A 13977-nucleotide genomic window follows, 5' to 3' on the forward strand; every position below is an offset into this window, starting at 1 on the left:
GAATATGGTTTTTTTTTAAAGTATCACTATTTCAAAGCAATTACAATTTCTTCCCAGATGTCTAACTCACAATTTTGAACACTTTGGTCCCCAAACGGAGAACAAGGCATTCCGTTAAATTAAAAGACAACAAATATAAATTTGAAATACATTTAGATAGAAGTCATACCAACTTGTGGTACTGACTGCTTTTAATTACTAGTATATGTAGAATATTTGAATAACAAATTTTTAAGCCCCTTTGATGTAGTTTTTCTTTTAAGGCCAAAATAATGCCTGTGAAAAACACAGATCAATGAGTTAAGACATATTTAGAAAAAATAACTTTGGAGGTATCTTTGATTTTTTTGCTTATTATTCCTTCTAGTTTAGCTTGAATCTTGGTCGTTGTTTTTTTTTTTTCTGTAATAAAATACACTAGTAGAGAGAACTCTAGCTATGCTAATTCTGAAATTACGCTGATTAAGGATAAAGGCCGTAAGACCTGTCTCACCTTTTTACGTGCGACAGTGGCATTTGGGAGCACTGCGTTACCACAGACATACTCTGCGCCTGAATTAAGATTCACCAGCGGCCTGAGCGTGACTCTTGGAGAAGGAAAAGGCAAAGAGCACCGAAGGCCGTGACGCGCAGCACCTCTTGGTGCTGAAACAAAGTACAGTCAACGACCTATGAAAAGAAATAAATTAATCTGATGAAGAGTGGAAATTAATCAGGTGCTTGGTTATAGAAACAGGCTCTTTGGGACTTTGCCCTCTCAGTACGACACCCCTCGCCCCCAGGAGCCGGGCGTCCCGCAGGCCTCCGCGGGCCCTGGTGTGGCTGCGGGGGCCGGGTACCCCCCAACCGCCACAGGCCTTGTCACCCCCCGCCCCAGCGGCGGTCCCAGGCGGTGCCACACCCGGCACACCGGCTGCCACACCCGCCCTGTCCCACACGGTGTCACACACCCCAGCTCAGGGCCTCTCACACGGGGGCCGGGCGGGCACACGGGCCCCGGCTGCCCCGGCCCCTGCGGGAGGCCGGCCCGCCGCCCCGGCCCCGAGGCGCACCCCCGCACCGGGTCGGGCCGGTCTGGGCCGGGCGTGAGGAGAGGGGCGGGCGGAGGGAAGCGGAGCGGCCGGCGGGCCGGACGGACGCGGCGGGCACCCAATGCGCTCAGGCGCTGCCGCCCCGAAGGGAGGGGAGAGACCCGCGGTTGGGCCCAATGAGGCCGCGCCCGGAGCGGGACTTCCTTCGGGGATCCCGCGGCGGGGAGCCGCGGCGGAGCGGAGGTGACACGTAAGTGCGGGGCCCGGGAAGTTGCCTTTGTTCCTCTCAGGTGGCGGCGGCAGAGCCACCGGCCTGGGCGGGTCCCCGCGGCGGGGCCGGGCTGAAGGCGCCGCCTGAGGAGAGCAGGGAGCCGCCCCCGCCCCGCAGGCCGCGGTAGCCAGCGCCGCTGCCCGCCCCTGCCGCGGGGACCCGGGGCCCGGGACAGTCAGCCGGGGGCCGCCGCCGGAGGGCCGGGCAGCACCGGGCAGCCTCGCGGCCGCAGCATGCGGCTGGGGCGCCCGCCCCGCGCCGCGCAGAGTCCCGCCGGCTCCGCTCCGACGCGCAGGGCCCGCAGGCAGGGGGAAGCCGCCCGGGGCGTCGCGGGCGCGGTGGTGCCCAGGGGCTGAGGCGGCTCGGCCGGCCCCTCCCTCCCTCCGTCCCTCCCTCCTCCTCCCGGCGCGGGCCCGGGGCCTCAGATGTCGCCGCCTCGTCGTCCGCCGCCTCCAGCTGCCCGCTGCTAAGCCGTGAGGGGCGGGGGCCTTCGGGACCCCGCCGGGGACATGGGCAACGGGATGTGCTCCCGAAAACAGAAGCGGATTTTCCAGACCCTCCTGCTCCTGACCGTGGTGTTCGGCTTCCTCTACGGGGCGATGCTCTACTACGAGCTGCAGGGCCAGCTGAGGAAGGCTGAGGCCACGGCGCTCAAGTACCAGCAGCATCAAGAGTCCCTCTCGGCTCAGTTACAAGGTACTTACCTCGGCAGGAGCCTCTGCCGCCCCTTCCTAAGGCTTGCAGAATACCCTCCTCCTCCTCCTCCTCCTCCTCCGGGCTCCGGCTCTCCAACCTCTCACAAAGTTTCGCTCCTTATGCGCTTCTTCCCCTTCTCTCCCTGCAGCCTGTGGGGTTTTGATACCTAACCGTGGGTAGGATCCTAGCCCCGCTGAAGTCAGTGTGAGTTTTTGTCATGGACTGCTAGAGAGCTCTAATTCCCCCTCACTCCCACACGTTTTATAGAGTGACTTTTATTCCCGAAGGACTGCACATCGCTTTGCAATTCCTGGTATAAACGGAAAAGGCAGGCGTACTGCCTGCCGCTCATCTAACAGTACAGACCCCATCCAGTTCTGGGACTTTTGCGTGCTTCTGTGTTGTCTTAGCAGTATTAATTTTATGCTGCTGAGAGAACATTCAGCTGCAAAAATGCAAGGCTGCATTTCCTGGGGAGCGTAAACCTTAAATAGCTCCAGGAGGGAGGGGACTATTCTAATAAAGCATTTTTTAAAGGGTAATTTGAAAGTAAAGTTCAAGTAAGTTATTTGGGTAAGGCTATTCTATTGCTTTTGGAATAACTTTGAATTTTTTGGCTTAAAGCTGCCGCATAAATACAGATCCTTGTATATCTTGGTTTAAGGATGCACCAAATGTGGGCGTCCTGTACTTGAAGATGAAAAGATGCCGATGTCTGACATCTGCATGTCCCGAAATCAGATGCAAAGCAGCAGATATATGTGTGAAGCATCAGTGCTCTAGGAAGTACAAGACCTCAGCGCCTCTCTAATTGTCAAGTGCAAGATTATCAGGTCGGCATACACCAAGTCCAGAACCAACTTTCAAAACTCTTTAGAGTTTTATTTCTCAAAACTGTATAAAACAAGAATAAGAGTGGTCTGCTCTAGCAGCTGTAACAGTACTTGACTTCCGAGTGATCTTCAGCCATACTTTTCACTGTGGAAGCATACATAAAAGCATGTGTGGAAGCATACAGTTTTTATGCAGAGAGCACAGAATTGGGCTTATACTGTTAAATTCTTATAGTGATTTGTTATTTGAATATGTTTAGCTACAATCTGAGACCATCATTACTTAGTATTTCAATTTCAGGCCATTTCCAGGTAATGCCATGGAAAAAATTGACAGAAACCTTCATTTCAGTCACAAAAAAGGTGTAAATGTTTGGCTGGGAGATGGGTGTGTGGCAGATGGCTAAAGGGCTACTTTTGCTAGTCTGCATATTTGCCAACAGTATTTGAAGAGGACACAGGAACATCTTGTTCTCAAGCTAAAATTCAACAAGTTAGCTTTTTCTGTTTCTCTGGCTATACCAAACAGGAGCATGCAACAAACTTTATCCTAACATAGAGGAGAGATTCTCTTGATCAGATATATTGGGTCTGGACTGTTAGTTTAAACTTTCCATGTCTGAAACATTATTTTGAGTAGCCATCGTCTATCCAAGCAAGTTTGTGGAAGTAGCAGGCAACCAGTAGTTGATAAATGCAGTGACAATGCTGCATTTTATATAAGTATTCTCTTGCTTGCTTCACTGTATCAAGGATAAATGTAAAATAATGGACCAGAATCTGAAAACATTAATACATTTGATTATCAATGCAATAAATTCACATAGTTCTGGGACCTACGGCAATGTATCAAGCCTATTAAGCAGGAGACTTTATCTATGCCTAGTATGGTAGCAGTAAACCTTGTTTTAAAAAAAAATTACTAGCAATTAAGTCACAATACAAGGAAAATCATAATGTAGCAATAAAATTGGTTCTTTAAAATTTTCCTATATTATGGCAATAGCTAATATACCTAAAAGAGGGTGAGGCTGAGAGCCCAGAGACATACTAAACGTAGCAGCAAGCATTAGATGCCTAATCTCCCACTAAGGTAAGCGAAAGCTATATGCCTAAGGACTTTGGAGGGCTTGGGCCTAATGAGCTAGAAATCAGCTTTTCTTCCCTGTCTTTCCCTGTACATCCCCACTTTCTGGGGTGGCCTGCCTTGTATAATCACTTGGATTTTTGCAGTAGCAGTTTATTAGTGAGGAGAACATGGAGAATTCAGAACCTGTGCCTATGCCCAACTCGCCCGGAGATACACAAGCACTATGCTCACTGGTGGTAGACAACACCAAAACCATTTCTGAACCTTTCCTATTTAACTCTTTGATCTGGAACGACAGGAGGGCATTTTCTTTAGACAGAGACTTTGAAACAGCATAAAATGCTGACAGAAAATCCTGTTTGCAGGTGCAGTATCTGACTGCACTTTGAACTTATCATTTTAAATGGCCTGGATTTTAAATCAACAATGTTTGTTGCCAAACAAAAAAACCTCTAAGAATATCTAGGCTACATCTCTTTGCTGTCCTTAACAACACGAGAGATTATTCTTTGAGTTTATTCTTTTATGACAACAACAAAATGTATCACTGCTAAAGCAGTGCAACTTATCTTTTCCATACAGTGTAATCAGTTTCTTTATAGATACTGGTCTAGAGATAATTTTGGGGCCTGGAGTATGATGGCAGCACTCTGAAATCTTTTAAACAGGAACCAGTTAAAGGGCAAGGTCACTGACATAGCATTGCTGGGAAGAAAAGAGGGTGCTTTATTAACAGTGGTTGATTTCTTAGTGTTAGCTCTCTTCTGGGTGATTAAATAAGACTTTAAAGCTCTTTACAAGCTGAGGAGAGAACTGAACCTTGGAATTCTACTTCCTGAACAAACATTTCATCAGTAGGATTTTATTGTTTCAAATTAAAAAAAAAAAAAAAAAAAAGGCAACTTCTTAAAGTTATCCTTTTGAGGATCCTGAGGCTGTATTGTGCTGGGCTGGCTGTGCTCCAGTGAAATATTGCCTGTTTTCTGAATTTGGGCTGGGTTTTGTTGTGACTACTGGTGCCTATAAAGACAGTTGCTTTCCTGACTGTACACAGAGGAACACTGTTAGGGCTTCTGGGTGAAACTTCAGTCAGTTTGTGAAATGCTTAAGGATCATAGGCAGCTCCTAAGTTTATGTATAAGGTCACAGTTTTGGACCTGAATGCCTTTGGTCTGCCCAAAATCTTAAGAAGGATCCTCAGATGTAGCTTGGAGTGTAGCCTCCCTTCACTTCCTACTGTCCCCTCTACTATTTATCTATCTCTGCACAGTTTTTTAGATTTTTCATTTATGTAGGTAATAAGAACCTCCTATTTGGTACTTGCCAGTTCTTCATGCATGAATGAGCAGTGCTTCCTGTTTCTGTTTGAAAAGCCAGTTGCCTTAGATTTTTATCTTTTTCTTTACCTTGTGTTGCTCAAATGCAGCACGTGAACCAGGCTAGATCTTCTGTTTGCTTGGGAAAATAGCACTCTCATCCACCAAGGCAGAATATACAGATCACTGAAAAATGGTGCAGGAAGAGGTCTCAAAATCGTTTAGCCCATGCACCTGATCTGAAGAGGGCTGCATACAACTGTTGTTGTAGGGAGTTCTGCTTTTTCTGGTGTTTGCAGCCTCAGGTACACAGCTGAGCAGAATTTGTGCTTCTTGAAATAAGACCAGGGTGCGACTGGAAGGATGGCAGACTTGGGGAACACGATAAGAATAACTGGTTTGGAGAGGCTGGGATCTTAAGCTCACCCCCTTTAGACAGCTCACGTTGTAGAAGATTTTGTATTGGAAAGCTAAACTTCTCACAAAAAAAAGGATGTCAAAGTTTGGCATTTTTATCTGTTTAACACAGTTCTCGTGGGCATGGAGAAAGTAGGGCTGCTTTTGTAACTCACAAAGGGAATACTGAAGGCAAAATTTAGAGGTGACACAAAATTTCTTGGCTGCTAAAAGAACCTAAAGTCATTGTTATCGACAAGGTCTTTCATAGAGAAGCTGATCTTCCCAGTAAGCTGATTATTTTTAAATTTCATTCTCTGAGTATTATGTTCAAGACAAGAAGATAATCTTGTTTTTATCATTTTAAGAAATACTAAATAAAACTTGACACTCTTTGCCTCCTACAAAGATGTGTCACACTAAGTCTTAAACTACTGGCCGTATGGGAACAGACTTCAGTTGCTAGAACAGAAATGCATTGACAGCTGTAGATGAACCTGATCGTATCTTTGACTGCTTCAAGATTGAATGTATCTACAAATGTCTTTTTAGCCCTTACAGCTTCTCTCTTCTCATCCTCTGGGTATTAAGTAACCCCTTGTGTACTATTTTAATCTGTCTTAATCCCTAATCCTAATAACAGCCTACATTTAGTGCCTTTTACTACCTTAATTTTCCTGCTCTTTCTCTTAGAGTCTTAACGTATCTGATGGCTTCAGGCAATCTCTGTGCAGTCTGAGACCATGCTGTAATCTTGGGAGCCAACCCAGCAGGGACTCTGAACTTGAGACTTCAGAGTTTGCCCTACTGTAGACAAGGTGTGGATTTCCTCAAAGCTATCTGATCCAGAGCTAGAAAGCACCAGCTGAAAAGCAAATATAGAATTGCTCTGTGCCTGTTGTGCCGTTTGTCCTAAACCGAGGCCTTTCCTGGGAGGTGACCTGCTAGAAGTTGATCAGATCTATAGCAGCTCTATGTATAGAGACTTGCATAATGCGTCACAATACTAGATCATAGTTCCGTGGTTAATATTTATTATGTCTGTCTGCATGCTAGCTACGTAGATGCCAAAGCTGTTCTTATTGAAATACATACAGATGTGGATGTACTTCACTATCTCACTCTCTTTTATAGTACTCTATTTAAACTTGTACCTTAAGTTGGCAGAGCTAGGAAGAACTAACTAGTTTTGATGGCTTATTTTCCACATGCATCATACAAGTGGAGCTTACATCTACACAGCTCCTGGTTTGGTTTGGTTGTTCTCCATAACAGCAGCAGCCTGAATTCCTGTCATTCCTAGAAGTTTCAGATTGCACGTAACACTACAGCACTTATTTTGATTGTGTTTTGTTGCTATCTGAGATCTGAAAGATCTGTGGTAGCACTGTAATAGTAGAGGTTAGTTCTCGGTGTACTATTGGCACACGGGTGTACTTCAACACCAGGCAGAGTACTGCATGAAACGACAAATACAGCATCCCTAATTCTGCTACCTGGCTTCCTGAAATGGTATGCTTCGGTTTGTAACCTCATCTAAGAATCTGTCTTTTGTACTTCCATTCACGTTTTCCACTGGGTATTTAATGTTCTAAATACTTAAAAACACATTAAACGTTTGAAATTATTTGTGCAAAATTTTAGTATGGAAGAGCTATACGCTGTAAATGTATATTTATATATGCATTTTTATATACATAGATGTATGTATAAAATGTATATTTAGATATATACATGTCTGTTTTGCAGCTCAAGCTGAAGATTTCGGGTTGTCTGGAATTATCAAGATTTCCTCATAATCTGAGTACAGAAAAGGTGCTAGAGCTTTGTTCGGTTCGGTTAACTCAGGGAGCTGGTTTGTTTCTTCTAGGTCCATAGTGAGTAAGAGAGAGTCCCAGCAGCTGAATTCTATGACTGGAAAGATAAAATGAGCAAATGCCCATACTTACATTTTTTTGCATTGCTGTAATCCGTGCCCAAATGCCCTTAAATCACTTTCTTTGTGGACATAATAGTTCCACGATAAATTTCTACCAGTGCTGCAATGTTACATCTGGACCCAAGTTGGAATCGGGGCTGAAGATCACAGAGCATCTAGTGAAGGAATGCTAAGCAGCATGAGGTAATAGGGTGGTTTTGTTCCCTGGGTTTTGTTGTTTCTCCCCACCCTCCCAGTTTAATATTGGGCCTGTTAGATGACAGATTGATGCAAGATAGAGCCAATATCCTGAAACTATTTGTTACTGATGATGATTTAAGCCTTTTAAAGCTTGTGAGTGATTGATCTATCTGGGTTTATGAACACTTCAGAACTGAGAGAGAAGGAGGGATGCTTTGGCGAGTTTGCATTCTGGCTTCTTTGACCGTCATCTTCTGCCACATATTCCTAGCAGGCAAAGGTTTGACAGCAGCTTCTGCATCACCTAAAACATCATCAACTTTGTGGGAGGGAGACCAGTAGAGAAGCGGAGGATGAAACAGCCACGGTCATGATCTGAGATTGTAGCTGCAAACTGAGCCAGAAATCCTGTAGTCAACAGCGTAGTTTAAGTGATATCTGGCTGTGCTAAGCACGCAATATGGGAAGAGTTTTAGGGTGGTTGAGACTTTGCAATTGTACTGACAAAACTTTAAAGCTAATATCTGAGAGTTAGGCACTCCTGGAGTGGTTCAGTTAAGATTGTTGCTTTACTGTTAAAACCAAAGCCTAAACAACAGAGTGGAATTACTTCCTTACTTGCTACATGAGCAAAACTGATTGAATTCTCAAGTCTTAAATATGATGTTCCAAACACATTGTCTCATTGGGCTGTTTTTTTTTTTTTCTGAGCAGGATACAGGCTTGTCAGCCTGTGTATCTGGGTGGGACAACCTTATGAGTAAGGTTTCCACCCACAGAGAGATTTGAGTATGCATTATAGCATCTCTTATATAGTGGTGAGGATATTGCCAGCAATTTGTGGCTAATATAGTTCACTTCAGTCATTTTGGAATAGGATCCTTGCATACGAAAAGTAATTAAATCTGTCCTGCTAAAAGTCAGGTGCTGTTTTGAGGTTTAATGGTAATGAAAACTAAATAATTCAGATTACTGAAAAAATGAACTATACAGAACAACTAATTAAGGCAGAATCTTTTGTTGGGTGATTTTTCTTGGGATTTTTAGGATTCAGGGCATGAATTTCTAGTCATATCAGCGCCTGAGGTAAGCACGTAAGGAATTCAGCCTGTTTGGATGCTGTTCCTTGTTTAAAGAAGGGTTTTCTGAGCTGGATGCAATTCTGATCTTTTTCTGGTGATCTAGCATAAACCAAACTTGCCAAGATTTTTCTACTATGTATCTTTAATTAAGAAATAAAAGAAACTGCAATTACTCCACCTCTTCCTCTACATTTCCACACAGCCCCCCCGCCCCAAGGTATCTGAAATTAGCCTAGTATCTTATATTCCTGAGGTGACTCAGATCCCTGAGTTTGGCAGTCATTACCAGGGCTTAATTACAGAGATGTTGAGAGAAGTATGGCCTGCTTGTGCTCCTGGAAGGCATAGTAAGCAGTCTATTCCTATCCATGCCACCACACTGAACAATGCCATTTTCAGTGTTTCGGTTTATCTGTCATACTCAGATGCGTATTTTGAGGTTTGACAGTGATCTTCTGTTACGAAAAACAATATATGAACCATTAACTTAGGCTATTGATTTCTGTATGCTGTTTTTCAAAACATACAACAGGAGCTGGCTCCAAGTCCCCTGTGTTAGAGCTCTCGAGAACTAATTTAAGGAAGCAGTTAGCAGTTTTGTAAGGTGATAACAATAGCTATTACATCAGTTTTTGCCATGTTCCATTATGATAAAAACGCAAATGTATGTTTCAGTTAGGAGAGACTGTTAAAGCAACATGTGTGTCTATATAGATTACATTGTTTCTCTTCAATGTTGATTTTGCACTAGTTTCTGAATGTGTATATATATTTTTTTTTTTTATACAGATCCTAACACCATGTAGTCAGAGTCACTAGATTTCTGCGTAAAATCGAAAAAAAATCTAAAACAATTTTTGAGAGAAATAACAGGCCCTTGTTTCTTGGAGCTGAGAGTTGAGCAGACCCAGACACTCAGAGATGATGTGAGAAGGAAATTGTTGTCTCTGCAGCTCTTCTGAATGTTTGTGTGTTTTTTAAAAAATGGTCTGGTGTGCCATGACAAAAATGGCAGAATAATGGAGAGAAGAAAATCGTAAAAAGAAAAGGAAATGGAATTTTTTTAGAAGTGAATCTGCTAACCTTAAGAATTTAAGTCTAAAATCACTAAACAGGTTTTGTTTGAACTATTTGCATTTATCATCATTTTAAAAAAAATCTTTAGCATAGATAGGTGTATAGAAAACTGCATATGCAAGGTGAGATGCTAGTCTGACCTAGCATGTCATAACCGTGGGTGGCATCAAAGTTTGGAAGAAATCTTTCGTGGAGTGCACAGGAAATCTTTTCTGGGCTGGAAAACATGATCTCTTTCCTAATAAAAGTCATGTCTGAAGCCTAACTCTTAGGGATTAAATATTTAATCACATTTCATACCCCTTCTCAAACTTCTATTTTTAGCAACAGCTATTATAGTTTACTGCTTCTACATGATAAATACCTCCCTATGTCCCAACCTATCATTATGTTTTACCTGCAATTTGGTTTTAGGTCTGTTGTTTCCTAGATGGGTTACTGACTTCTAAGAAAGGGAGTACATGAGGTAGTGTCCTGGTTTCGGCTGGGATAGAGTTAAATTTCGTCCTAATGCTGTGTTTTGGATTTAGTATGAGAAGAATGTTGATAACGCACTGATGTTTTTAATTGTTGCTAAGTACCCTGCTAGTCAAAGACTCTTCAGAGGCTGGGAGGGAGCATAGCCAGGACAGCTGGCCCAGCTGGCCAACAGGGTATTCCACACCATATGACGTCATGCTAAGTATATAAATAAGAGGCGTGGTCCAGGAAGTAGCGATCGCTACTTGGTTATCGGTCAGTGCGGGTGGTGAGCAATTGCATTGTGCATCACTCATTTTCTATATTGTATCATTATTATTATTATTATTATTTTCCCTTCCTTTTCTGTTCTGTTGAACTGTCTTTATCTCAACCCACAAGTTTTTCTCACTCTTACCCTTTTGATTCTTTCCCCGTCCCACTTGGCGGGGGCAGGGGGGAGGAGTGAGCGAGCGGCTGTGTGGTGTTTGGCTGCCTGCCAGGTTAAACCACGACAGGCAGGGTGGAATAAAAGGATTCTATTAAATGTAGATGTTTACTCCAGTTTAGACATTAATTTTCATGTCACCCTTATAATTGAATAGAGGCCACAACTATTTCTTAGAAATATAAGCATCTGTTTCTGGGGCAAACTGCATTAGTGTGCCAAATTCCCCAGCATTCCCCGATTTCCAGAACTGCAGTCGGAGCAAAACTTTTAAGATCTGCAAGACTTCTCCACGTTGTGCTTCAGATTTCCTCTTTTCTTTTTGAGGATGCAAAGCTGAAGGTTTGGTAAGCATGTGAAATTTCTCATACGCTTACCTGAACTCTCTATACATTACAGAGCTTTTTGATGTTCTTTTATGATTAGTTCTCATACCTTGTCTAATCTGTTACCAAAATCTGCAATGTTAGCATGTCAAAACCCCTTGACAGAAGGCAAGCTTCATAGAGAGCATCAATGATAATTCTTGTGCTGGGCAAGACACCAGGGACTGAGTTGGAGTTTGTAGAGCCAAAAGCAGGAGCCTCACAACTTCAGTTAAGGAGTCAGCTGTGAGCTTTAATGGATTCCCAACACTCAGTGTCGTGTCAACTAGCAGGATACAGATAATTCCCGAATTATTCTTTGTTTTTTCAGATATATTCCAACTTAGAAAAGATTCCAGTGTTTCAGGATTGAAAATGTTACATAAAAATGCACAGTCAGTTCTCTGTTATCTTTGGGTAGACCTTATCTGGTTTACTGCTAAACTTTGACCTAAGTGCGGGCACTTGATCAGTCTCCATCTACAGCTCTGTGTGGAGCTGTTTTAGTAGCAGTGGCGTATCTCATTTATGTAGAACCACTCTGCATTGGGAGCACGATGTGGTGGGACGTCGCTCTGGTGTACAGCTAGCTGCCTGCACTCAAGCTAGTCAGACCCAAATCTCCGTAATTTGCTCAAGTCCCATTCTCCAATTCTAGTTTCTTATTGGAGTACTGAGTAAGTTAGAGGAACAGGTTTATCTTAATGGACAGGTTATTTTTGGCGCAGGATCTTTGAAAGCAGTAGACGTTACTGCTTTGTCCTCGTGCAATTGAAATCAGTAGTAGGTCTATGACAAACACTATAAAACCCCCTGAATATGAAGATCCAGATATTAAATACAAACTTCTCTCTTAAAATTATTAATACTCTGAGCAACATAAATGACTAGAGAATTAAGTCAAAGAAGTGGTTATTTTTAAGTACCACTGCCAATGCATGGTGTAGTTTGCCAGGAGGAATTCTGCTCTTCTGCAGTGACTGGCTGTAATTTGACAAAGCTATTGATCATTCTTCACGTGAGTAAATTGAAAAGTGTAGGAGTTTATTTTAAAGTAAATACAATTGTGATACTGCACACAGTGCTACTTGTGGTTTTCAGTGAACAAAATGACAGCAGTCCATCCCTGCCTGTACGCAAAACTGATCCATAAGCCAGAAAAATGCTTGTTTTTCACACACAATCAGTTTCACATTATCTCAGCTTCTGTTTTTGTCCTTTTTGTATAAATTCAAAACAGAAAACGTCAAGGGCATAAAATATGAAATAGCTTCAATATTTTGTTCAATATATTGTAAATATATGGTTTCTGTAAAGTTGTTTTCTTGCGGTATACTTAAAACACAGTTTCCCTAATCTTTGTGGTGGGAGTACTTCCATTGTTTCTTAAATGTTTGCAATGTTGCTGGAATATCTGTTTATTGCTAAACTCTCAACTGAGAATCCTTGAAATAGGTAGGGTGTATATTGTGACCAGTATGGGTTGTACTGTGGTGGGGAACTCTGATACTTGTCCAGGAGCTACCCACAGTTTGATAATCTGTTTCTGATAAGATTATCAGTAGTGAAGTAGTGGATCTCCTTGTTTGAAGCCAGATTCACTGACTTAATCATATACAGAGCTGGAAGGTTGGGGGGCAGGTCTTGGTGTATTAATAACATCTTCTTCCAGCATGAAACATTAGCATCAGATGAGTCAAGAAATCTCTTCTGAGATAAAAGTTTTTATTACTGTTACTGGACTAGGAAATCTATCCTACATCCCGTGTTGAAGGGATTCTTCCTTGGCTCACGGAAATGCTTTACTCTCAGCAGAAAAGCTGTTTGCATGGGTTCACATTTTAAGTGGTTCTATCTGCAGTGACAAAAATTGGAAATCAACTGTATTTTTATAAAAAGTCTATGTTCTACAGACCTTCATAGTGTTACTGGAAAAGTGCCAGTGTGGCTTACCATACACTGCTGGTTCAGTTCAACTCTGCCACAGTCTGAGAAAAAATAACATTGAATGTTGCCAAGACTACTGAAAACTGGTAGTTTTAAACGAAAGGTATTACTGTAAGCTCAGCGTAAGATTGCAGAATTGCATAAGAAACAATAACAATGAAATTAATAAGACTTCTTGCATCATGTATATTTAAATCCCAATGTAATCTTAATTTTCCAGTGTGTAAGATAGTGGGAGCTGGGCTATTTTGGAGTCTTGAATCATGCTTCTGACAGACCAAAATACCACAGTAACACAGTTGCAAAATTGCTGATAATGTAAAATAGGAAATACTTTCTTTTAAATATACAATAATGGCTTATTTTGCTTAATAATAATTTTACTGCTTAGAGGTGCAAAGCAAAGATGGAGAAATAACCATGACTGTTAAATAAGCTTGCTTTCATCAGATTGCTTGACTCCTGTGTTGCAATTAACGTTCAGCAATGGTCAAAGTGGTGTAATCTTCTCAGAATCTATAGAGCATCGCACCCCCCCTTCTCCTCCACTTTCCTTTCTGCATGAGAAAAATCAGAAATCAAGGACTTGATTTAACTGAGATCAATTCAAGAACTGTTAAATATTTCCTTGTTGAAGGCGAAAGATGGTTTAACTAGCTGTGATGTTACTGGTTCTGTTTTTGGGCTTTGCTCTTTGAGGCTCGATCACCTCTCTGTGGATTCATGTTGTTCTTTGTTCATTCATGTAGGTTATATTATATAGGTAACTTAAAGAAGTAAACTGATACCTGCAGTTATTCTGACTTTGGAATAATGCATATTAGCCACTAGATGACAATGTTTTTCC

General features: G+C 42.4%; 1 protein-coding gene across 2 annotated transcripts in view; it reads left to right on the plus strand.

The window, feature by feature from the left end:
* Nucleotides 1-1596: 1596 nt before the first annotated feature.
* Nucleotides 1597-13977, plus strand: part of GOLIM4 (golgi integral membrane protein 4) — a 35094-nt gene continuing 22713 nt past the window's right edge. The window contains exon 1 of one of the 2 annotated variants that reach the window (XM_075157433.1): nucleotides 1597-1998. In XM_075157433.1, the coding sequence (XP_075013534.1) occupies nucleotides 1812-1998 (187 nt within the window). In that variant the 5' untranslated portion in view covers nucleotides 1597-1811. The remainder of the gene's footprint in view (nucleotides 1999-13977) is intronic. The other variant, XM_075157432.1, reaches the window with a different exon arrangement.

This window comes from Calonectris borealis, chromosome 9 (assembly GCF_964195595.1).
Source record: "Calonectris borealis chromosome 9, bCalBor7.hap1.2, whole genome shotgun sequence".
Classification (NCBI taxonomy): domain Eukaryota; kingdom Metazoa; phylum Chordata; class Aves; order Procellariiformes; family Procellariidae; genus Calonectris; species Calonectris borealis.